The following is a 25,228-nucleotide window of genomic DNA, read 5'->3' as shown; positions in this document are numbered from 1 at the left end:
TCACTACAAATTAAAGCTGACATCCATATCAATTAATCCCATACCTTTCCTATCCTTTAGCAATATTAGCACCATGCTCTTCCAAATCCTGATCTTTGTAGCTTTCTATGTCTTCACAAAACACTTTCTCTCAAAGCTTCAAAACCTCCCACCAAGCCCCTTCCCTACTCTCCCAATAATTGGCCATCTCTACCTTCTCAAAACCAAGAAACCTCTCCACCAAACTCTCTCCAACCTATCAAACAAATACGGCCCCATAGTTTTCCTCAACTTCGGCTCTCGACCAGTCCTCCTTATCTCTTCTCCTTCTTTAGCCGAAGAATGCCTCAGAAAACGCGACATTGTTTTCGCCAACCGGCCACGCCTGCTCGCAGGAAAGCACCTTGGTTACAACTACACCAGCCTCTCTTGGGCTCCATATGGCGACCACTGGCGAAACCTTCGCAAAATCGCTTCACTTGAAATACTCTCATCCCATCGTGTCCAAACTCTTTCAGACATACGCAGCCATGAAGTTCACTCACTCATTCGCCGCCTCCTAAGCCAAAAAGACCAGCCTGTGGACATGAAAGCGCTGTTCTTTGAACTAACACTCAACGTGATGATGAGGATGATAGCTGGGAAGCGTGAAGTGGAGGAAGGGAGGAAGATTAGGGAGATTGTGACTGAGACTTTCTTGTTAGGGGGTGTGACGATTATGGAAGATTATTTGCCATTTTTGAGGTGGGTTGGGAATAGAGGGAAAGAAAAGAGGTTGATATTGGTGCAGGAAAAAAGAGATAGTTTTATGCAGAGTTTGATAGAGGAGCATAGAAGAATGGGATCAAGTGAGGGAGAGAAGAAAACGTTGATTGAAGTTATGTTGGCTAAGCAAGAATCGGAACCTGAGTACTTCAAGGATGAGATTATCAGAGGCATCATGCTGGTAAGATCTAAATTCTGCACCAAAGTTTGTTTGTTTGTTTGTTTCTTTTTTCCTAAAGAAAAGTAAAAGATAGGACCTCTGTGAATACATTCAACGACCAAACTGTAATGTATTAATGAAAGGTCGACCTTTCTCACTTTTTTGCATTGAAATTTCATTAATACATTAGGAGAAATGTCAAAAGACACTGCCAATTTCTCAGGACAGAGTTGAGTCACACTTATCTTTTGTGGCAGGAGTTTTGCTATAATTTAGGAGTGGTTGAGTATTATTACTTCAATATAGTGGAGGCAAAACTAGTATGTATTATTGAAAGAAATGACCCCTTCACTGTGGTAAAGTGCGTGATAGTAAAAGATCTAATTTTTAGCATACACATACAATTTTTACTGCAATCATGTCGAAATGGATGACTATGATGAGTGGATAATTACTTAAATATTGACCCATCATCTTTTTCTATCACTATAATTGATCATTTTAGTAAGTTGTGGCAAAAATTGTACCCTAAACTTTTTCATTTTACTTATTAAAGGCTTTCAAATTATATCGTGAACGAAATTAATATTATGTTAACAAGTTAACAACATAATAGTAAATACATTTCTTATTTACTTTATGTGGTGTGTTTTAAAAGTTGACATTAGTTTGTGTGAGAACATAATAAAGCTTATTTTGGTAATAAACAATTGTTTGAGAGCTTTGCATTACATATGTAGACATCACATTATTTTGATAAAGATATTTATAATAGAAAGATGATAGCAAAGTAATTAAGGATAAAATTTAGCTACAAAATTTGTTGTAGTCTAAGGTAAGAATTTTACTCAATAAAATAAATATTACTACATATTTTGAAAATCTAACCATTGAATTGCATGTTCTTTATACTTTTAATATATATATATATATATATATATATATATCAAGTTTTGTGTCAATTAGATATTATTTACTATATGTGGGGCCCAAATGATTTACGGGCCGGGCCCATCTACCTGGGGAAAATCCGAAGGCCCAAGCCGAGGAGGGCTATGGCCCAAACTCGACCAAATAGCCTATGGACATCGCCGAGGACGGCTCAGTCCTCGGCAGACCCAAAGTTCCCCCCTGAAAGGAGGGCAGAAACGGTATAGGACCGAAACCAGGACAAAAGATCTAAAATATCCAGGGAAAGCTGCTCTTACTGCCATTCAATGCTCTGAACCTGACAGAGCTGCAGTTTTTGACTTTTACAACCACCCCCAACGACTTTGAATATGGACTGATGGGACAAGTATCAATTTTGGAAAGATTGACCCTATACGTGGACGAAGGACAATGAACGCAGGCGAATATAAAAGGAAAAAGAAGTAACCTAAGGAGGAGGTTGGGAAAAATGGCCAGAAACCAGAGCCTCCCAACCCACCTCCAGGAGAAAGACTCCAGGGGTGAAGGAAAATCGAAACTTGTATGTACACCACGAAAAGCCCACCGCCTGTCAACCAAGGCCTAGCCTTCCAAACCCACGCTCTACAAATGATATTGTTAGGGGCCTTTTCTCGCGCGAACCCGACACTGTTACGGTCCGCCACGAAACGCGTCCTTACACTATATAATCTATAAGTTTATATTTTATTCATAATTTTAAATTACAAAAACTAACAATTTAAACAATTTATTGATGATATAGCTATCGATCTTTAATTTTTTAGAAATTTTGTGTGTATGGAGGATAAAAGAAGAAGATGTAATCCAATGGAAGATTTGTGAAAATTCACTTCTAATAAAATGATATTGAGTAAAGTTGTAGCCTAAAGTTATAATCAATTTTGTAACTAAATTTTGTCTATTAATTAAAATGAGTCAAGATTTCTGCTAGATAGATAATTTATTTATGTCTCCAATTAACTGGTGCCCTTAGGACATTTCATAGAAAATATAAAAAGTTTTTAAAACAATTAATTACTTTTTTCTTTTTCTATAAAAAATTTCTAAAAATATTTTCTAAACCAATACCCTTAGGGCATTGTTAACTTTTCCCTTTATTTATATCCTTAATATGAGATTGAGTTCTACCTTGAGTTGAAGATTTTTCTCGTTGATATAAGGTATTTTTTATATTTATAATAGAGTTGGTTTGGGAATTGGATTATGTATTGATATCCTTGATTGTTTGTAAAACACTAAAACTTATATAGTAAAATTTATAATAGGTAGTATCGTTTCATATATATAAAATAGTGATGCTAGGGACATTTTATAATTTACCATATAAATCTTACAAATTGAATGTTGTCTCGTTACTCCAATTTCTTGTTATTATAATATTTCTGTCATTTTTTTACATGAATTTATTTTGACTAGTTATTATAATATGCTATTGTTAACTTCCTCCCACTATATTTTTATTATTTAATTTTAAAGATAATTATCTTCCCTTACCCCTCCACCCCCCCCCCAAAATTTCTCCATATTTTCTCTCCTTTTTTTTTTTTTTATTAAAGACTAAAGAGTTCACTATTTTCTGCATAATTATTTAATAGGAACTTTTTTGACAAATCAAAAATTTTGGCTGAATGAAAATTCAAAATCTAAGACCATATAAGTCCTCATATAGATAAACATAAAGAACCATGATTTTGCTTGATTTGTGTACAGGTTTTACTATTTGCTGGAACCGACACTTCAGCTGGGACCATGGAGTGGGCAATGTCGCTATTGCTGAACCACCCAAAAGTCCTAAAGAAGGTGCAAGCCGAGATTGACAATGTTGTAGGACATGATAGGCTAATTGATGAAGCAGATTTGGCCAAGTTACCTTATCTCCATTGCATTGTAAATGAGACAATGCGTATGTACCCAGCAGGACCATTACTTGTACCACATGAGTCATCAGAGGACTGCATGGTGGGTGGTTTCAAAGTCCCAGGTGGCACTATCCTACTGGTTAACATGTGGGCCATACATAATGACCCTAAAATTTGGGATGAGCCAAGGAGTTTCAAGCCAAAGAGATTTGAAGGGTTTGAAGGGGTTAGAGATGGGTTCAAGTTTGTGCCTTTTGGGTCAGGGAGGAGAGGGTGTCCTGGTGAAGGGTTAGCCGTGCGTGTTGTTGGCTTGGCTTTGGGTTCATTGTTACAGTGCTTTGAGTGGGATAGGATTGGTGAAGAAATGGTGGACATGAGTGAAGGGAGTGGGCTCACCTTGCCCAAGGCTCAGTCATTGTTCGCTAATTGTTGCCCACGTCCAACTATGGCTAATCTTCTTTCTCATATCTGAACCAATTTAGCATGTGCTTTGAAGGAAATTATTGCACTAAAAGTACTTAATATGCCGTGATAATCAAGGAATCCATCAATAAGTTAGATTAGACAACTGGTTGTCCTTGTTAGACATACTTGTCCATTGCCTATATTTGTTATTTTCGTGATTTCAAAATTTTATGCCATGCATGTTCTCGAGCTCTCCTTTAAAAAATGTGTTCGAATTTGGTAAGAATAAAATGTAAAATTTATATTTTATACCATTTAATAAGAAATTGTCATGTCAGTATTTTACTTAAAGTTTAATACGTCTTATCACACCTAATAACATCTCAATAAATTTTCAATTTGACTGGATTTATATATTTGTATTAGAATTGATTGGAAGTGGTTGTGCTTATTTTTAAATATATGATAAGATGATGTAACATACTGAGATTGAAGGGATAAAACATAAATTTTACACCACATCTTTATATTATTTAATCCCTTAGAAAATGTTTCCAAGATGTCCTGAAAAGAAAATATCAACTTTAAAATTTTATGTTACACATGTTTCCAAGACGTATAAGATTTTTTGGAGTTTCTTCTGAAACTAATACTCTTTTTTTTCAAAATTTTGGAACCCTCTTTCACCTAAGAGCCTTAAACAATCATCTAATTCACCTAATGAAAGGGCTAACCCTGTATAATGGAGATATATAACATTTATTTCACTTGAAGTGGGTCCTACATTTGTGGGGGTCTCCAAAGAGATGTTTTATATGCTTGTTACATGGAATACAAATTCCTCAACTTTTTCTTTTCTTCTCTCCTCCACCACAAATTAAAGCTAACATCCATATCCCCAATAAAAATAAAAATAAAAAGCTGACATCCATATCAATCAAATCCCATACCTTTCCTATCCTTTAGCAATATTAGCACCATGCTATTCCAAATCCTGCTCTTTTTAGCTTTCTCTGTCTTCACGAAGCACTTTCTCTCAAAGCTTCAAAACCTCCCACCAAGCCCCTTCCCTACTCTCCCAATAATTGGCCATCTCTACCTTCTCAAAACCAAAAAACCTCTCCACCAAACTCTCTCCAACCTATCAAACAAATACGGCCCCATAGTTTTTCTCAACTTCGGCTCTCGACCAGTCCTCCTTATCTCTTCTCCTTCTTTAGCCGAAGAATACCTCACAAAACACGACGTTGTTTTCGCCAACCGGCCACGCATGCTCGCACGAAAGCACCTTGGTTACAACTATACCAGCCTCTCTTGGGCTCCATATGGCGACCACTGGCGAAACCTTCGCAAAATCGCTTCCCTTGAAATACTCTCATCCCATCGTGTCCAAACTCTTTCAGACATACGCAGCCATGAAGTTCACTCACTCATTCGCCGCCTCCTAAGCCAAAAAGACCAGCCTGTGGACATGAAAGCGTTGTTCTTTGAACTAACTCTCAACGTGATGATGAGGATGATAGCTGGGAAGCATGAAGTGGAGGAAGGGAGGAAGATTAGGGAGATTGTGACCGAGACTTTCTTGTTAGGGGGTGTGACGATTATGGAAGATTATTTGCCATTTTTGTGGTGGGTTGGGAATAGAGGGAAAGAAAAGAGGTTGATATTGGTGCAGGAAAAGAGAGATGGTTTTATGCAGAGTTTGATAGAGGAGCATAGAAGAATGGGATCAAGTGAGGGAGAGGAGTAAACGTTGATTGAAGTTATGTTGTCTAAGCAAGAATCGGAACCTGAATACTTCAAGGATGAGATTATCAGAGGCATCATGCTGGAAAGATCTAACTTCTGCACCAAAGTTTGTTTGTTTGTGTCTTTTTTCCTAAAGAAAAGTAAAAGTAAAAGATAGGACCTCTGTGAATACATTCAACCACCAAATTTCTCACTTTTTTGCATTTAAATTTCATTAATACATTAGGAGAAGTGTTAAAAGACACTGCCAATTTCTCAGGACAAAGTTGAGTCAAACTTATCTTTTGTGGCAGGAGTTTTGCTATGATTTAGGAGTGGTTGAATATTATTACTCTCTCGTCGGAATTTGTTGGTTGAAAAGTCAAATTTTTAAAGGATCTATAACTTGCTTTCGTGTGCTTTATAAAAATTTATAAGCTTATAAAATTACTTTTAAATAAATTTATCAACTTTTTTTTAAGGATTATTCTTGATGAGCGATTAAAAAAGTGTCTCAATTAGATTGGTTTTTTAAATATTTCTTAGTTTTCTTTTCAAATAGTTTTGAAAATAAAGTAAGGGTATAATAGAAATATTAGTAAATTAATGACTTTTACTTTTAGAAACATGACAATATTCTAGAACATTCCAAAATAAAATAGAGAATAAACAAATTGGTAAAAAAGAGTAATTCAATAGTAGAGGCAAGAGTAGTATGTATAATTGAAAGAAATGGCCCCTTCATTGTGGAAAAGTGCGTGATAGTAAAAGATCTCATTTTTATCATACATATACAATTTTTACTACAATCATGTTGAAATGATTGACTATGACAAGTGGATAATTACTTAAACAAGAACCCATCTTCTTTTTTTCATTACTACAATTGATCACTTTAATAAATTGTGACAAATTCTTCCCTAAACTTTTTCATTTTACGTATAAAAGGCTTTCAAATTATACAATGAATGAAATTTATACCATGTTAACAAGTTAACAACATAATAGTAAATACATTTCTTATTTACTTTATGTTGTGTGTTTTAAAAGTTGACATTAGTTTGTGTGAGAACATAATAAAGCTTATCTTGGTAATAAACAATTGTTTGAGAGCTTTGCTTTACATATGTAGATATCACATTAGTTTGAAAAAGATATTTATAATAGAAAGATGATAGCAAAGTAATTAAGGACAAAATTTAACTATAAAATTTGTTGTCGCCTAAGGCAAGAACCTTACTCAATAAAATAAATATTACTACATATTTTGAAAATCTAACTGTTGAATTGCATGTTTTTTATGCTCTTAATATACATGTCAAGTTTTGTGTCAATCGGATAATATTTACTATATGATCTATAAGCTTATATTTTATGCATAATTTTAAACTAAAAAAATTTGCAATTTAAATAATTTATTGATGATATAACTATTCATCTTTAATTTTTTATAAATTTTGTGAGCATGAAGAATAAAAGAAGAAGATGTAATCCAATGGAGGATTTATGAATTTTCACATCTAATAAAAAAAATAGTGTAAATTTGTAGCCTAAAACTACAATCAATTTTGTAACTTAATTTTGTCCCGTAATTAAAATACATTGAAATTTCTGCTAGATAGATAATTTATTTGTCTCCCGTTAACTAGTGCCTTTAGGACATTTCATAGAAAATATAAAAATTTGTTAAAACAATTAATTACATTTTTATTTTCCTATAAAAATTTTCAAAAAATATTTTCTAAACCAATACCCTAAGAGCATCCGTTAACTTTTCCCTTTATTTATATCTTTAATATGAGATTGAGTTCTACCCTGCGTTGAAGATTTGACTTGATGATATAAGATATTGTTTATATTTATAATAGAGTTGGTTTGGGAATCAGATTATGTATTGTTATCCTTGATTGTTTGTAAAAAAACTAAAACTTATGTAGTAAAATTTATAAAAGGTAGTATCGTTTTATATATATAAAATAGTGATGCTAGGGACATTTTATAATTTATTATATAAATCTTACAAATTGAATGTTGTCTCATTACTCCAATTTCTTGTTATTATAATATTTCTTTGTCATTTTTTTAAATAAATTTATTTTGACTAGTTATTATAATATATTATTGTTAACTTCCTCCCCACTATATTTTTATTATATAATTTTAAAGATAATTATCTTCCCTTACCCCCCCAAAAAAAAATTCTCCATATTTCCTTTTTTTTTTTTTAAATTCTTTTAATTAAAGACTAAAGAGTTCGCAATTTTCTCCATAATTATTTAATAGGAACTTTTTTGACAACTCAAAAGTTTTGGCTAAACGAAAATTCAAAATTTGAGACCATATAAGTCCTCATATAGATAAACATAGAGGACTATGATTTTGCTTGATTTGTGTAAAGGTTTTACTATCTGCTGGAACCGACACTTCAGCAGGGACCATGGAGTGGGCAATGTCGCTATTGCTGAACCACCCAAAAGTCCTAAAGAAGGTCCAAGCCAAGATTGACAATGTTGTAGGACATGATAGGCTAATTGATGAAGCATGATAGGCTAATTGATGAAGCAGATTTGGCCAAGTTACCTTATCTCCATTGCATTGTAAATGAGACAATGCGTATGTACCCAGCAGGACCATTACTTGTACCACACGAGTCATCCGAGGATTGCATGGTGGGTGGTTTCAAAGTCCCAGGTGGCACTATCCTACTGGTTAATATGTGGGCCATACAAAATGACCCTAAAATTTGGGATGAGCCAAGGAGTTTCAAGCCAGAGAGATTTGAAGGGTTTGAAAGGGTTAGAGATGGGTTCAAGTTTGTGCCTTTTGGGTCAGGGAGGAGAGGGTGTCCTGGTGAAGGGTTAGCCATGCGTGTTGTAGGCTTGGCTTTAGGTTCGTTGTTACAGTGCTTTGAGTGGGATAGGATTGGTGAAGAAATGGTGGACATGAGTGAAGGGAGTGGGCTCACCTTGCCCAAGGCTCAGTCATTGTTCGCTAATTGTCGCCCACGTCCAGCTATGGCTAATCTTCTTTCTCATATCTGAACCAATTTAGCATATGCTTTGAAGGAAATTATTGCACTAAAAGTACTTAATATGCCGTGATAATCAAGGAATCCATCAATAAGTTAGATTAGACAACTGCTTGTCCTTTGTTAGACATACTTGTCCATTGCCTATATTTGTTATTTTCGTGATTTCAAAATTTTATGTCATGCATGTTCCCGAGCTCTCCTTTAGAAAATGTGTCCGAATTTGGTAAGAACAAAATGTAAAATTCATATTTTATACTATCTAATAAGAAATTGTCACATCAGTATTTTACTTAAAGTTTAATACGTCTTACCACATCTAATAATATCTCAATAAATTCCCAATTTGATCGGATTTATATGTGTATTAAAATTGAATGGAAATGGTTGCGCTTATTTTTAAATATATGATAAGATGATATGACATGTTAAGATTAAAAGGGTGCCACATCTTTAAATAATTTAATCTCTTAGAAAATGTTTTCAAGATGTCCTTAAAAAATATATATATCAATTTCAAAATTTTATGCTACGCATGTTTCCAAGATTTCTTTTAACTATATACTATTACATATAAAATTAACTTTTAAAACAATTTATAAAATATATGAATTGCTCTAACTTAGAAGCAAGGTTGGTCATGCAGCCACACGGTGAGCACAGAGCAAATTATTCATTCGCCTTTGACTAAAAAAAGAAGCAAGGTTGGTAAATTTTATTTTTATAAGTTGTTTAAAAAATCAGAATATCTAGTTACCTATAATGATATGATTACGACTATAATTTAATTATTATAAAATATTTGTGAAGGAATAAATTTTTTAATCGTTATTAATTATTATAAAATATTTGTGAAGGGATAAAGATTTTTAATTGTAGTATTTACTATACGTGTGAAAAGATTAATCAACTTACTCATGTAGAGGGTCAAACTTGTTTGATAAAAAAACAAACTTGATCATTTAATTTGGTCTTGTGATGAGCTTAGTTTTGTTATGAGCTTAATCTAGACTTGTGTTGAAATAAATTAGATGCATCAACCATTAATTGTTATTATTCAACTCATTTTACAACCCTACTCAGACTGAATATCCAGAAGGAATCTTGCCCACAAGATTGAGATCGATTATAGGTGAAGCATTTAAGCCGAACACATACTTTTGAGGGAAATTGTTGCCCCAACTGCTTCATTACATGACGTGCCGTGATAACTCAAGGATTTGTTAGATATCGCTTGGCCATTGCCTATGGTTCATTTTTTTTTTTTTTTTTTTTTTAATTTTTGGGATGAAACAGTAAAATGGTAAAACCCCAGAACTGTGTATGAGAATGGAATTCTGTTTACTCACTTTAAATTGAGTAGAAACAAAAACAGGCATTACAAGCCTAGGTCACAGCTCAAGAAAACAGAGTTATACATATTAACAGTGAAACCAAAGTAAAAACAGATCACAGCATCACCGATGCAACTAAATAAAGCACACCCTCCAGAAACAACAGTAAGAACCAATGTAATATGTTCGTTACGATGTGATTTGTAACTTCAGAAATCAATGCTACATATTTCCGAAGTTGAAGTTGCCAAAGAAGAGAATATTGTTGATCTTTTTAACGTTGGACGTCTTTTAGACGGGGCATAAGGAGAGTCTAAAACAAATACAAAGCCACCAAAGATCAACAAACTAGGATGGATATTAGCTAAATCCGACAGAAGCAAGCAGAAAATATATATTGCCCTTAATAGCCAAATGTAGTAGACACGTTGAAGGTGTAAAGAAATTAATCTCCTTTGAATCATATAGTTTTGATAAGTCCCTTGAATCAAACAAGTTGAAAGTGGATGAAAGGAAGAAATATGACAGGACCTTGAGTCAAGTAATGAAATAACCTAGTCCAAAGCACATTACCTCTGACTAAAGAATTTTAAGCAATGACATACCGAATTTCTCAAGGCTTATCAAACAAAACTTCATTAAGAAACAATATGATTTATTATGTGATAGGTATAGCCGTACAAAATACCCCCGAGGTAAATTCTACATACTTATTTTTGAGTTCCAGTCACTAACCTCTAACTGCTACAGAACAGTTTAAGCAGATATATAAGATGGAAAAATGCCTCAGTAATAATAAAACAATAACTTTGTTCATGAGCAACAATTTCTCTGTATTTGAACCGGAAACAGTTCCAACAAGTAAGGAAAATTTCTTATTAACTCACTGTTTTAATGGGACATTCCCTTAGGATCCATATCTCATTAAAAAAATTCATATTTCGAATTTATTAGAAATTTCGACACATCAACTACAGAGGACCTGGAAAGGTTCCGTTCTCCCTTTGCTCATTCCATCTGTCAACCTGGCATACATGAAGAACACAACAGCTTGCTTAAAAGAGCAATGTTAACACAACCTACTCACCCAAGAAACAAAGAAGCAACAGAAAATTCCATCGAAATTAAAGTCTGTAAAATGCTATGATCAATCAGCCAACAATAGTTTAGTATATCTTTTTTTTGATAAGTAAGAAATAAATATATTAAAAGCTACCTCATGAAAACACAAGGCAGAACAGAGAATACAGAGAAGGAAACAAACAAAAAAAGGAGAAGAAGAAAAAGAAACCAAACGGAGACAACAACAAGCAAATTAATTACAGAGAAGAGAACTAAGGAACATAGGGATAGAATCACTAGAGGTGAGTCCCCAAGCCCTAGACCAATCAAAAAGAGAGCCACTAAAGTAAGCGAGCAGCTGGTCATCAGACTTGTCCCTATCCTCAAAAGTACGCCAATTACGCTCCCTCCAAATACACCACATTAGGCACAACGGAGCTAGATTCCAAACGCCAGAAGAATGCTTTCCAAACCAACTCCACCAACCTAAAAGCATATCTGCAACCGATCTTGGCAAAACCCACGAAATCCCAAAGGATCTAAAAACCATGCTCCACAACAGATAAGCTTTGTCACAATGGAGAAGCAAATGATTCACCGACTCCCCATTACAACGGCACAAAATGCACCAATCTACAAAATCGAATCCTCTATACCGCAAATTATCCCCTGTAAGAATCTTCTCCCAAGCCGCAGTCCAAACGAAGAAAGAGACGTGAGTAGGGGCCTTAGCCTTCCAAATACCTTTCCAAGGAAAGGTAATAGGCAGGGAGCTTCGGAGCTTATTGTAGAACGAGCGGATGTCAAAGACCCCTTTCTTCGTCAATTTCCAAACCATGCGGTCTTCTTGCTCAGATTGAGGTAAGTTAGAACCCATGATTTGAAGGAAGTCATCCACCACACCCGTCTCCCAATCATTTGGATTCCTAAGTAAAAGAACCTTCCAACTTCTCCGAGCCTCGGTCCCCAAACGTTCAAGAGACGAGGCCACCAAAGCCTCTCTATTAGAAGCAATCCCGTACACTACCGGGAAAGAAAGATGGAGTGGTGAGTCCCCACACCACTGGTCCGTCCAAAGCTTCACTCTATCCCCCACCCCTACCTCAAACCGGATGTGTTTGCTAAACACCTCCCATCCTTTTCGGATACTTCTCCATAAGCCACACCCGTGAACACCCCTACCCAATTTGGAAGACCAACCCCCCCACTCTTCCCCAAACTTCAGAGCCACCACCCTCCTCCAAAGACGCGTCTCCTCAACCCCAAACCGCCATAGCCATTTTCCTAGTAAAGCTTTGTTAAACGTAGATAACTTCCTTATACCCAAGCCACCATTAACCTTAGGAGCACACACCTTATCCCATCCCACCAAATGAAGCTTGGATTCCCCCCACAAGAAGTCTCTCTGAATCTTCTCAATCTTATTAGCCACATGCGAAGGGATGGTAAAAAGGGATAAAAAGTAAGTAGGAAGGTTGGAAAGCGTACTCTTAATCAGCGTCAATCTACCACCTTTAGACAAATACAACTTCTTCCACCCGGCCAGCTTCCGACTAATTTTTTCCAAAATAGGATTCCAAATAGAAGGGGACTTATAGGCAGCCCCCAACGGCATACCAAGATAGGTCATAGGCAAAGACCCAATCCGGCAACCCAGGATCTCTGCCAAGGCATGAATATTGTTAACCTCCCCTACAGGAACCAACTTGCTCTTTAAGACATTAACCTTCAAACCTGTGACAGCCTGGAAACAAAGGAGGAGCATACGCACATGAAGGATCTGCTCCACATCCGCATCACAGAAAAGGATAGTATCATCCGCAAACAAAAGATGCGAGACACACTCCCCTACACCTCGTCTGCCTATAGCCTGAAAACCCCTGATCAATCCAGCACCTTCAACTCTTTTCATCATCCTACTTAAGACCTCCATCATAACTAAAAACAACATAGGAGATAGCGGATCCCCTTGTCTTAGGCCCCTCGTGCTCCCAAAAAAGTCAGCTGGAGCCCCATTAATCAAAATAGAGAACTGGACAGTTGAAATACAAGTGCGAATCCAACTACACCACTTCTCCCCAAAGCCCATTCTCTTTAAAAGATCCAGAAGAGCCTCCCAATTCACATGATCGTAAGCTTTCTCAATGTCTAGCTTACAAATAACCCCCGGGATCTTACTCTTCACACGACTATCAACACACTCATTAGCAATAAGAACTGAGTCAAGAATCTGTCTGCCTCCCACAAAACTATTCTGAGACTCAGAAATTAATTGATCTAAGACCCGTTTCATACGGTTTGCCAAAACCTTAGACAAGATCTTGTACAAGCTCCCCACCAGACTGATAGGACGGAAATCTCTAATATTAGAAGCATCGATTTTCTTGGGGATAAGAGCTATAAAAGTAGCGTTCAAAGATCTCTCAAACTTACTGTGCTGATAAAATTCCTCAAAAACTGCTAGAACATCCCTTTCCACCACTCTCCAGCAATGGTGGAAGAAAGCCATAGAGAAGCCATCGGGACGTGGAGCTTTATCTCCAGCCAGCTCATTAACAGCTAGAAGAATCTCCTCCTGCTCAAACCTCCTTTCAAGCCAACCCCTCTCCAACCCATCAAGCTGATCAAACTCCATACCTTCCACAAAAGGCCTCCACTCCTCTGTCTCCTGGTACAAATTTTTATAAAAATTTACTACCTGAGCAGCCACCTCGGGTTCCTCCTCATAAATCACCCCGTCCACTTCCACAAAACTCAGATGATTAAACCGTCTACGGGAATTAGCCACCTTATGGAAAAATTTAGTATTTTTATCTCCTTCCTTAAGCCAAAGCATCCTTGATTTCTGTCGCCAAGAGATTTCTTCCATAGAGAGAAGATTTTCCACTTCCAATCTCTTCATAGCTCTCTCACAAATCTCTGCCTTTGATAGGCCAATCTCCCCTTCCTTGACATCTAACGATTTCAAAGTCTCTAATAAATGAGTCTTTTTGCGACCAACATGACCAAACTCCAATCGGTTCCATTGAACGATGTCCTCTTTCAAAGCCTTCAACTTTTTGGCAAAAACAAAACTAGGAGTGCCAGAGAAAGAGTGCCTACTCCACCAAGACTGAACTCTCTCAATAAACCCATCCGTTTTAAGCCACATATTCTCAAACCTAAACGGACTTTTCCCCCTCGCCATTCCCCCTACCTCCACTAGAATTGGAAAATGGTCAGAAACAGGACGAGGGAGAATCCGTTGGGTCACATCCGGGTATTGCTCCTCCCAATCATGAGACACCAAAACTCTGTCAATCCTGGACATCGAAGGCCTCTCTGACCCGCTAGACCAAGTAAAGCTCCCTCCCTCCAAAGGCAAATCTATCAAATTAAGATCCTCAATGAACTCCGAAAAAAGTTCCATAGCCGGAGTAAGACGGGAATTACCCAACCGTTCACTAGGGAAGCGGACAATATTGAAATCCCCAATGCAACACCAAGGGACATTCCAGTAATGCTGAACACCTGCCAACTCGTCCCACATTAACCCCCTCGCATTGTTATCTATTGGGCCATAAACCCCCGAACACGCCCAACTGAAACCGTCCCCCACCCCTTGCCACCGAATAGACACAGAGAAAGAGCCCACCAAAACCTCCGACCTCTCTAAAACCCTTCTATCCCACATCATCACAACCCCTCCGGCCGTCTGGACAGCATCCAAGGCCACCCAATCCACATAGGGACAGCTCCACAAATTGCCTATCATCTGCCTATCCATACCAGAAAGTTTAGTTTCTTGAAGGCAAATTACATCACACTTCCACTCTCGCAAACAATTCTTCACTACCAAACGTTTCTGACAGTCATTTAGCCCCCTAACATTCCAAGAGAGAATTTTTAAATGCATCAAGACAAGAAGTTCCCGGCTGAAAAGAATCACAGCAACCAGCCACTACCTACCATCGTAGTTAACCGAAGACTGCAAGTTCCTCAGCTCTCTCTTTCCCTTGTCCTTATAGATAACCACTTTTCTAGATTCTGTAACTTTACTGTTTAGTACTTTGGCAGCCTCCGTCTCCCTCTCAATCTTCTGTAATAAAGCAATGCATAACTTTTCATGACGGCACAAAGGCAGCCCCACCAATTTACTAAAACCAGGGAGCCTATACTTCACCCATCTAGAAGTATCCTGAGTATCCACACACTCCACTGCCTGGTTATCACGGTTCAGCTCATCTGACAGAGGTAACCCACCGGGAGTGATAGCCAGCAGAGGAATAGGTGAACTAACTTCACCACCCAAACCCATTTCAGAAAAATTCTCCCCTTCCTCCACCAAAGAACACACCCCAGGGACAACACTCAATGCCATTGTGGGTAACTCCGCTGATCTGGGCTTCTCAAATACAAGGGCCGCTTCCGGCGGGTCAGCACTATTGTCGAAGCCACCTTCATCCCCCTCCAGTGCCGACGTGGACTCATCGGTGGAAGTTTCGACAAGGAAGGAGTTGTCGGCCTTGCCCATTAAAAACGAAGGCAGGACAGGGCTGATTCCGACGAAGAAGTGGCCATCGGCCTTTACCTGGGCCACCGCGAGCTCGTCGGAGCATGCGCCGGCGGAGAAAAGGCCATCGGCCACCATCGGAGCCACCGCTAGCTCGTCGGAGCAAGCGCCGGCGGAGAAAAGGCCATTGGCCACCAGGGGAGCCACCGCGAGCTCGTCGGAGCATGCGCCGGCGGAGAAAAGGCCATCGGCCACCAGCGGAGCCACCGCGAGCTCGTCGGAGCATGCGCCGGGGGAGAAAAGGCCATCGGCCACTGCAAGCTCGTCGGAGCATGAGGCGGTGCAGGAAGGACCGTCGTCCTTACCCTGTAACGGCTTGGGCTCACCGGAACTGGTACCGGTTAAGCCATCGTCCTCACCAGAAGCTAGCAAGGGCATAACTAATGACAACGAGACCTGGGCTAAAGCTCCTTCACCAGCCCATGAGCTCTCTCCCACTTCAGCAAGACTTGGGCCTGAAAAAAGACCCTCTCTAGTGTCTGGGCTTGTTCCAAGGCCCATTAAAGGCTGAACTACAGCCTGATTAGACCTCCGTTGAATCCATTTAAAAGCCTTAGAGGTCTCTCTATCAGATTCACGTGAATCCCTTCTGCACTTCGTATCTCCCCCTTTCTTTCTATCCCAGAAAACCCGTCTCCTCCCCATCACATCAACCTCCACGACAAGACCCCTCCCAGACCAGCAAGATCTCCTAGCATCACTCTTCTTCCCCATAACAAAATCTTTTGAATTCAAATTAGTACTAGGGAAGCGTAGCCTAGTGACTGCCAGGTTTTGCTCACCAACCTCTGCCACCTCATAAGAGCAAAGCTCCCTCCTAGCTCCTCCCACCACCTCCAAACTGTCAGAATTCACCACCGGTAACTCCCCCTCTTTAACACTAGAGGTTCTTAGATTCACTCCCATCTTCTCCTCCCCTATCTGTGGTAACTTCCTGTTGGCAATGATTCCTAGTTGCTTTGGTTGCTTCCTTTCCTCTATTCTTCCATGTAAACCTTGCACAACTTCAGCAAAAGTTCTAGAACCTACAGCCTCCAAGTTAGACCTACGCACCTGAGGAATGAATTTGGGAAATCCATTTCCTCCCACTGCATATTGAGAAGGGTTCAGAAGTTTTCTAAGTTCAAGGCCAAAAGCCCTCCAACCAAGACTCTCTTTGCCTTCTGGAATGATAATCAGCCTCCTAGACCCACCAGCTTTGAGCTCAGTCAACAGCAAGAACTGACCAGCAGAGTTGTAACTCCATTGGAGAGTAAAAGCTGTGTCACCTTCTCTAAAAATAAAAAACTGTTTGGAACTCACCCCAATAACAATGTGTTCTATGCTAGACATCAACCAATGAGCTGCATTCCTACCCATAAAGACTGATCTCATAAAGAATTTGCCCCTCTCAAAAATCCTTAACATGAAAAAACGACCCCCTTCCTCTAAAACTAAGTGAAAAAATTTTGACTCAATGAAGAAATTACGGACTCCCCCCATTTTTGTTTAGTATATCTACCTAAGCTGTGATGATACTTTTTGTATTGTGTAACTAGATATCAGTTTCTTTCAGCAGGAGTAACATTTTCCACTATTTTAAGTTGCCAGTTTGTATTTGATTTAGATGCAAAGTCTGAACAGAAAGTAACGCCTAATTGTACAAGCTAAATATCTAATTTGTGAGAATGCTCCAAGTATTGTGTAACCAGATGATAGTTTGTAGACCAAATTGCAAATTGCACCCTCTAAGTTTGGAGTTATTTTGAAATTGTTCCCTTATGTTTAAACATTTCTATGTTTGTCCTACATAATGTTTTGAATCTCATCCTTCCTTCATGCCCATTGATGTTGTGACCATTTTTTTTCCACTATAACTACACCATTTAGAGCACGTCACAAAGAAATGCCTTGATCAATTACCCTTCCTTCATGCCCATTGCATCTATTTTATATTTTCCTTTTCATTTGCTTCTTTTTTCTTTCCCCTTTTTCCTCTCTCCAGTCTTTGCCACCAGCCCTCACTCCAGCTGCCTCCGCCAATCCCTTCCCCATCCAAACAGAGTACAGGCAATCCAACCCCACCATCACATCACCATCTGACCAGCTTTTTCTAAGAGCATTTTCCAACATCCAAACAAAGTACAAGCAATCCAACCCTGCCATCAAACCACCATCTCACCAGCCACCGACACCACCAACAGAACACAACATTACTAAATAATAGAATCAAATCCCGATCAGCCAATACAAAACAAAACACAGCAAGCAGGCCCAACCACCATAAACACACATCAAACCAAATGAGACCCAAACCCAATTCACAAAAAGTCAGCACCATGCCTCCATCAACCATCAAGAGCATACCTTAACAACTCCAAGAAACACACACTGAACACAAACCCGCCAATCACCACTCAAACCGTTGTTATGAAGCACCAAGCACACTCACCTGGAGCCCCAAAGACCTACTCCCTCAAACCCACATCAAGTCCTACCACCTTGGCTAAAGTCCACATAACAACACCAATGTGCCACCCTTCAACACTTGAGATGAATCCACTGTGTTGCACTGCTCCGGTTCTGATCAATCAGGACCGAGCCAACTCAGTAGCAGCAATATTGCCAGGTCAATTCCAATTAGGGATCAATGTATCGGCAAAAGCCGTGAACTGCCCAAAACTGAGCCTCTTGCTGCAGGTTTCTTCAGTCAAAATACCAAATTAGACAGAGTATCAACCACAGTGAACCACAATGGCGAAGATACAATAATGGAAGTGAGAGATATGAAGGCATGCAGCAGCAATGGCATTGTGGCTAGGATTCATTTGTTTGCCCAAACATTTTTCCCCCCTTCTTATCTTAGAATTCTCGGCAACGAACCAGAATTTTTTTTTTCTAAAGAGTTTTGGAATTTTTTTTGGTGGACGCATTCAAGTTTGCCCATCCAACTATGATGAGAGAGAAAAAGAACATGGGAAGTAGAAAAAAAAAAGTGAAGAAGAAATAAAAAGGGAAAAAAATTAGATTAATTACGTGGATTAATTAAAAATAAATAAATATTGATGTAGCTAGTTTTGAATAAAAATACTATGCTGTGTTGTTCTTCGTTGGCATTTAATAGCCACATCATTAACGAGAATGGACAGAATGGCCAAATTAAAACAGGCTTAAACTTAGGGATTGAAATCCAAAATTTAAACTTTAAGGGCTAAAATCAAAATTACCCCAAACTTTAAAGGTGTAATGCATTTAAGTCATTTGAGCAGAACAGCCACATTTTACAACTTTTTAAGTCAGTCCATCAAGTATAAGATGTATATACTATCATCATTCTTTAATATTTTTTGATAATTTGATAGTTGGGGGGTGTGGGAATTTGAATCCTAGATGTCTCTGATAGAAACTCCAGGAAGTGCCAACTAATTGAGCTACAATGCTTTTGACATCATTCATGAATTGTTAGTTGTTCATACAGTACTAGGTGACAACCAAATGAAGTCGAGACTCCAGACTTCAATCCAATGCACCAGCTTGTGTAAAGACTTCAGGTAAGAGGTATTTAGTTCTTACTAATATAGGTGATACTATTTCAGCAACCACCCCACCCAAAAAAGAAAAGGTGCCGGGGTTCAGTACCCCTTTTCTTATTACTTTCAGCTTTGCACTAAAACTTTCTAATTGGTAGCAAACTGCAATTAAGCATCGTCGGCACAAACTGGGTGCATGAGGGTCTCAATTTGATTGGATTTAAGTTACCAAACACATAAAGGCAATGGAAAAAATGCCAACAGGAGTTTTCTAAAATCTGAACGGTTAAAACAAACCTTAAGATGATTGATAAGAAAAGACAAGCATTATACCATCATGTATATGCAAAAGTATAAAAGATACATACCCATTCACCCGGGCAAAGTGCACGATAATATTTTGAAAACTTATCACACTCTGGGGCGCCTTCCCCCTTTGCAGCTATGCACCTTTAAAAGATCGAAAGAATCAAGATAATGTCAGAAACGCTGCCCGGTGCCAAGCTGGCACATAAATAACCTAAATAAGTTTAAGAAGTGAAAGGAAATTTCAAAACAACTTTGACTTACCGATGATACTCAATATATCGAGTAAAGCAATGCCTTGTTTGATTTGTAGTTGGGAAGCGGAAATCTGCAGGTGCTGTCTCAAGCTGGATAACCACAGTATATTAATATAAGTGAACAAAAACAAAACATAAAGATGAAAATAGTGAGTAAATTAATGCAATTAGGTAGCAATGAAGGGAAGTTATAGACATAGGAACCTTAATCTCTGGTGTCTCTTCAACAGCTTCTTGTTCACCAGCATTCTCCTCTTCAGAATTTTCACTGCTTGCTTCGGTAGCAGCTGGAGCAGTTTCGGTGTTGTTTTCAACAGCAGCAGAATTGGCTTCAGTGCTCTCCCCAACAGCAGGGTTAACTTCAGTGCTTTCTTCAGTGGCAACTGGGGTAACTTCAGTGCTTTCTTCAGCAGCAGCAGGTGAACCTTCAGCTTTCTCAGATACGACTTCATCAGAGGCAGCATTTACTGGCTTCTCAACCTCTTTTACTTCCACGGATTTAGTACCCACATCTGGCTTCTCCTTCTCTTTTAAATGGTAGTGCTGTAAGTCAAAGCATTTAGCAGAAATGTTACCACCCTAACAAGCTTTAGTTATTTTACAAATAGATAGGATTTTCATAAACATCCCAAAATGGGAATGGCAGGGCCTGAAAATGTTATGTCATCCTCCACAGAAATGCAAAAATTACCATCCTAAAGGGAGGCTTAGATAGCTGAAAGCCCAGTAAGCATGGGTCCACTGACCCCATTTGGTAAAGCCTTTTGAAGAATTTTTATTTAAGAAATGCAGTTCCAGTGATTGCATGGGGTAGATGGTTGGGGAGGCTTGGTGTGTCACATAATACAAGGGACAGAGCAAGAACAAGGATTGACTGATGAGAAATGAGATGGGATGGGTTCACAAAAGGGCTTTTGGTCATTAGTGAATTTGAGTGAGGGTATTTTAGGCAATTCACTTAAATTCATAAAACCCAAACCACTGTGCAAAAACACAAATTTGTGTTACAAACGTGTGTTTTCAATCAGTATCCGTATCAAAGGGCACTACATAAAATGCAGTACTTTCTACTGTATTTTCAATAAGCTCACTCTGGAACTTGCAGCCAAACACAAGAAGTTTAAGCATTTGGCTCACAAGATTACAGTACCAAAATGCCACTTAATCAGCGCTTCTAAATTCATGCTGGAGTAATGGGCTGGGAAACCAGTGCAAAAGCTATCATGATAAGTATTCTAATTTGGGGAGACTAACTGAACATTTTGAGAATACTATTACAATATGCATTGGTGTCAGAACACTCTACCTTAAATCTTTCTAACACAGATTGAAATCAATACATTATCCTACAATTCATTCATATGTTATTGTCTTCAAATGATATCAAATTATTTCAATGCATTGTTTTTTAGTTGGTTTCTTTACAGGTGATATTAGCGGTTATCCTAACTAGGAATCCACATAGTCTGTTCATGAGCTTATCCCTAGAATGGCTGCTCAAACAACATAAATTTCCATCCACCCCCAACCCCCCCCCAAAAGCAAAAAAAAAAAAAAAAAGTTCTTATATAATCCAAAGTGGCTGCTTGATATAATTGCCCTTGCTTTTTGAGCATGAACAACATAAATTTCCATTTTTTTCCCAAAAGCAACAAAATTAGTTCTTCTATAATCCAAAGTAATCAAATTAGTTCTTCTATAATCCAAAGTAATCAAATTAGTTCTTCTATAATCCAAAGTAATCTAGCAAACACTGATATAATCTCTAATGACATCTCACTGAGGTGCAAAGAACAATATATCGTACTATCAGGAAAATAAAAAAATAAAAAAAGATCAAGTCTATTCCTTTTCACCATTCTATTACAATTAAGTGCATTTCATGTTGAAAAAACGGGTTCCTCAAAGCTCACAATCCAGGACAAAGATTAGGCTTCATCGTTCATATTAAACAACAAATACAACCCGATATATATCTAAAGCTTACATCTTTATCAATCACATCACTTTCTTTAAAACGAAAAAATAAAATAAAAAAAATAAAAATTGACCCACATAAAAAAAATCGTATAATGAACACAAAAATCAATTGAAATCACAAGCCACTGCAAAAAAATGAAGATCTATGCTTGAATGGACACAAACTTAACCAAACAAAAATAGATCCACCTTAAATAATTTGTTTAAAAAAGAAACAAGTGAAGCAATTGGAGAGTTTGGAAGACAAAGACGAGAATGTTACTGTTACCTCTGACAGAGTTGGGGTTTTGTCGCTTTGAGGCTCCGCCATTGATGGAAGAGAAGGCGATCTACGACTGGTATCAACACAGTTAGCTCAGGTCTAAGAGGCGGCCAAAGCTGTGAATGAAATGAAAAAAATGTGTCTGTGTGTGCGTTAGGTTGGGATGACACAATGTTTTACAGTGTTACTGTGGTGGTAAAAGTGAGGAGTGTACTGGGTGTTCGCCACGTGTCCATTTTGTGGGTGGACTTTTTTGGATTCCGGTTAAACTAAGGCTGTGTTTGGTTCGTGTAAAAGTATTTCCGGAAAATATTCTATTTTCCGGAAATGCTATTTTCCGGAAAGGAAAATGTTTTCATGTGTTTGGTTGCATTTCAAAAAATGTTTCGGAAAATATTTTCTGATGTTTGGTTGTGTTCTTAAAAATAGCATAGAAAACATATTTTCACATTTTCTCACATTTTCTTGGTTACCAAACGATTATATAATATCATTTATTCATCAAAACATAAACAAAACCCAGAAAAAAATCATCAAATCCGGACAAACGAAGGCGAGATCGCGATCGGAGAGATCGCGATCGGCGCGATCGTGATCGGAGCGGTCGGTGCATCGCGATCGGCGGCGCGATGCGTCGATCGCGATCGCGATCGCGCCGACGGCGTCATGCGTCGATCGCGATCGCGATCAACGCGTTCGCGCGATCGCGATCTCTCCGATCGACGCATTGCGATCGGCGGCGCGATGCGTCGATCGCGATCGCGATCGACGCGTTCACGCGATCGCGATCTCTCCGATCGACGCATCGCGCTGCCGATCGCGATCGACGCATTGCGATTGGCAGCGCGATGCGTCGATCACGATCGACGCATCGCGATCGCGCGAAGATCGAAGCGGAGATCGCGATCGGAGCTCTGGGTGGCTGGATCGATCGGAGCTCTCGCACTTGATCTCGCTCGTTGGCTTCGATCTCGTTCGTTGGCTTGATCTATTCCGCACTTGATTTCGCTCGTGGGCTGTTGTGTTCTTCGATTGTTTTTTTCTGTTCTTTCTCTCTCGCTCTCGTGTTGTGTTTTCTGTTTTTTCTCTCCCTCTCTCTGCGTTTTGCAAGCCACGGAAATCAATTGAAGTGAAAATGAAGGCAGATTTTCATTTCCGTGGTCAAGGCTTCAAATTTCGGTCAACAGGAAATTCATTTCCGGAAAATAATATTTTCCGTCACAGCCAAACGCTCCATTTTCCGGAAATTGATTTCCGGAATTCATTTGAAGTCGAAACAAACGCACCCTAAGAACGAAGATGGTTGGTTTTCGAAGCTGCTGGTGGGTTGGACTTGGGTTGGGTACTTGGGTAGTGTTGAGTACCCGATTTCAAGTGGATCATGGATCATGTATCGGATGCAATAATCGGACTGAAGTCTGTCATGCTGATTTAGGCCCATGGGCCTGTGAGAGTCTCGTAATTAAAAAAAAATATGGACAAAAAAACAAACAACCAACAAACTTTGGTGTAGATTTAGCACTTAAAAATTAGGGTCTAATGTTGTTTTAGTAACATTGTTTGTATTTTTGGAAATATGTGTAGGTAAAAAATTTTGTGAAAATACATATAATGTTGTTTAAAAATTGAAAACTATTGCTTAAAATGCTATACCAAACATGAGACACATATCTCATATTTTGAACATATGCATCATTCATTTTTGAAAAAAATTGTGTCTAATTTAACTGAACAATTATACTTTATTTGTTTCGATGGAAAATCTTGTGTAAAAATAGTTTTCCATGTTTTCCAATATTTGATAGGATTAAAAAAAAAAATAGTTAATGGAAAATTATCTTTGGTCAACATAAAAAATATGACTGATTTTTAGAGATTTTTTTTCCACTTTTTTTTTTTTTTTTTGAAAAACAACTCTATCTCACAGCAAGCTAAATAAAAGAAGTTTGAAAATTGTTTTTCAAACATAAGAAAATAATATAGTTTTATAAAACTTTTTTGGAAAATTGCTCATTTCCTAAAATACATTATCGCTGAAACATACAGAACGTTAATAAAAATTTTTTTTTTTCATCCTAACATCTTGTGTCCCTAGAATCTGTGCAGATGATAAAAATATATGTTATTATATATTACCATTGCCTCAATTTTTCACTCCCTCCCTTATAATTTGTTCTTTTTTGTTTTTCTTTCTTTTTTTTCTTATTAACTGTATTTCATATATTAATATATACATCATTCCTCTCATAGTGTGCTAAAACACACAAACCGACATTAGAAATTGAAAATCAATATTCATTTGCTACTACAAACCTCATGAAATGTAATCCTATCATCATTCATCTTATTCATTCCTACTATGTACTGTCTTGCACTTCTTTTGCACATGTTATGCTTGCAGCTTGTTCGTTCTTAGCACCTCAACTCTTCTCTTCTTTCGTTCATACCGCTAACCATTTCTATCATACCATGAATGAATATTAGTTTCAGCATTGTTTTTTTTTTTTTGAGAAAGTAGTTTCAGCATCGTTAGTTCAACGCAAATGAGTTTTTGATTAATATAAGGTGTTTGCAAAACTACAATATTGAGTCAGTCATAAAAAACAGTCAATCTTAACTTACCTATATATATAATAGGGATAAGGTTCCTTCTGATTTCTTTGTGAAATTAATAAAGATCCGTTTCATGGTATAGATTTAATTACCATTTGTTATAATTAAATCCCGAAAAATGTTGAAAGATTCACTGAATATTCTCATATTTTGTTGCAAATTATAGAAACCAATTTACATGCCTATGGCTATGGATATTTGGATTTTTGCTTTTGTAGGAATGTAGATTCCGTAAGTATCCACATCCTTGAAAAAATTTTATATTTAATATAAAATTAACAGTTTTATCCCGTTCATCTATGTGTTTTAACTTTTAACCAATAAAAATAAAACTATTCTTACTTAACCAAAAAATATATAAAATGAAATGTGATATTTTATTTCTTTGTATCTCCTCTTTGCGATTGGGTTAAATGCCAAAAGAAAGTAAATTAATATTATTGACAAGACATGGTGTTGTGATATGTCATGTAGAACA

General features: G+C 37.8%; 2 protein-coding genes and 1 pseudogene across 2 annotated transcripts; 2 read left to right on the top strand and 1 right to left on the bottom strand.

Moving 5' to 3' along the window:
- LOC115973967 (cytochrome P450 81Q32-like) lies at positions 1-4,364 on the top strand. The gene is made up of 2 exons (XM_031094201.1): positions 1-925; positions 3,566-4,364. Exons 1-2 carry the CDS (start codon positions 74-76, stop codon positions 4,184-4,186), a joined length of 1,473 nt encoding a protein of 490 aa, XP_030950061.1. The 5' UTR covers positions 1-73; the 3' UTR covers positions 4,187-4,364.
- A 716-nt stretch (positions 4,365-5,080) lies between these two features.
- On the top strand, positions 5,081-8,984 carry LOC115973969 (annotated as a pseudogene).
- Positions 8,985-10,843: 1,859 nt separating this feature from the next.
- On the bottom strand, positions 10,844-22,373 carry LOC115973962 (cytochrome c oxidase subunit 6b-1). Its single transcript, XM_031094199.1, has 5 exons — positions 22,144-22,373; positions 20,100-20,438; positions 19,903-19,985; positions 19,701-19,782; positions 10,844-11,234 (listed from the first exon to the last, which is right to left on the bottom strand). Exons 1-5 carry the CDS (start codon positions 22,183-22,185, stop codon positions 11,181-11,183), a joined length of 600 nt encoding a protein of 199 aa, XP_030950059.1. The 5' UTR covers positions 22,186-22,373; the 3' UTR covers positions 10,844-11,180.
- Positions 22,374-25,228: the final 2,855 nt, after the last annotated feature.

The sequence above is a fragment of the Quercus lobata genome, chromosome 2 (genome assembly GCF_001633185.2).
Source record: "Quercus lobata isolate SW786 chromosome 2, ValleyOak3.0 Primary Assembly, whole genome shotgun sequence".
Lineage (NCBI taxonomy): Eukaryota > Viridiplantae > Streptophyta > Magnoliopsida > Fagales > Fagaceae > Quercus > Quercus lobata.
This window is presented reverse-complemented; position numbering and strand designations above follow the sequence as displayed.

Bases quoted from the DNA above. Each gene is read 5' to 3' on its own strand.
- LOC115973967 (XM_031094201.1), top strand. From the start codon at position 74: ATGCTCTTCCAAATCCTGATCTTTGTAGCTTTCTATGTCTTCACAAAA. The intron at 926-3,565 runs GTAAGATCTAAA...ATTTGTGTACAG, and splicing joins TTATCAGAGGCATCATGCTG to GTTTTACTATTTGCTGGAAC.
- LOC115973962 (XM_031094199.1), bottom strand. From the start codon at position 22,185: ATGGCGGAGCCTCAAAGCGACAAAACCCCAACTCTGTCAGAG. The intron at 19,783-19,902 runs GTAAGTCAAAGT...GATCTTTTAAAG, and splicing joins CGATATATTGAGTATCATCG to GTGCATAGCTGCAAAGGGGG. The intron at 11,235-19,700 runs GTATGTATCTTT...CATGTATGCCAG, and splicing joins CACTTTGCCCGGGTGAATGG to GTTGACAGATGGAATGAGCA.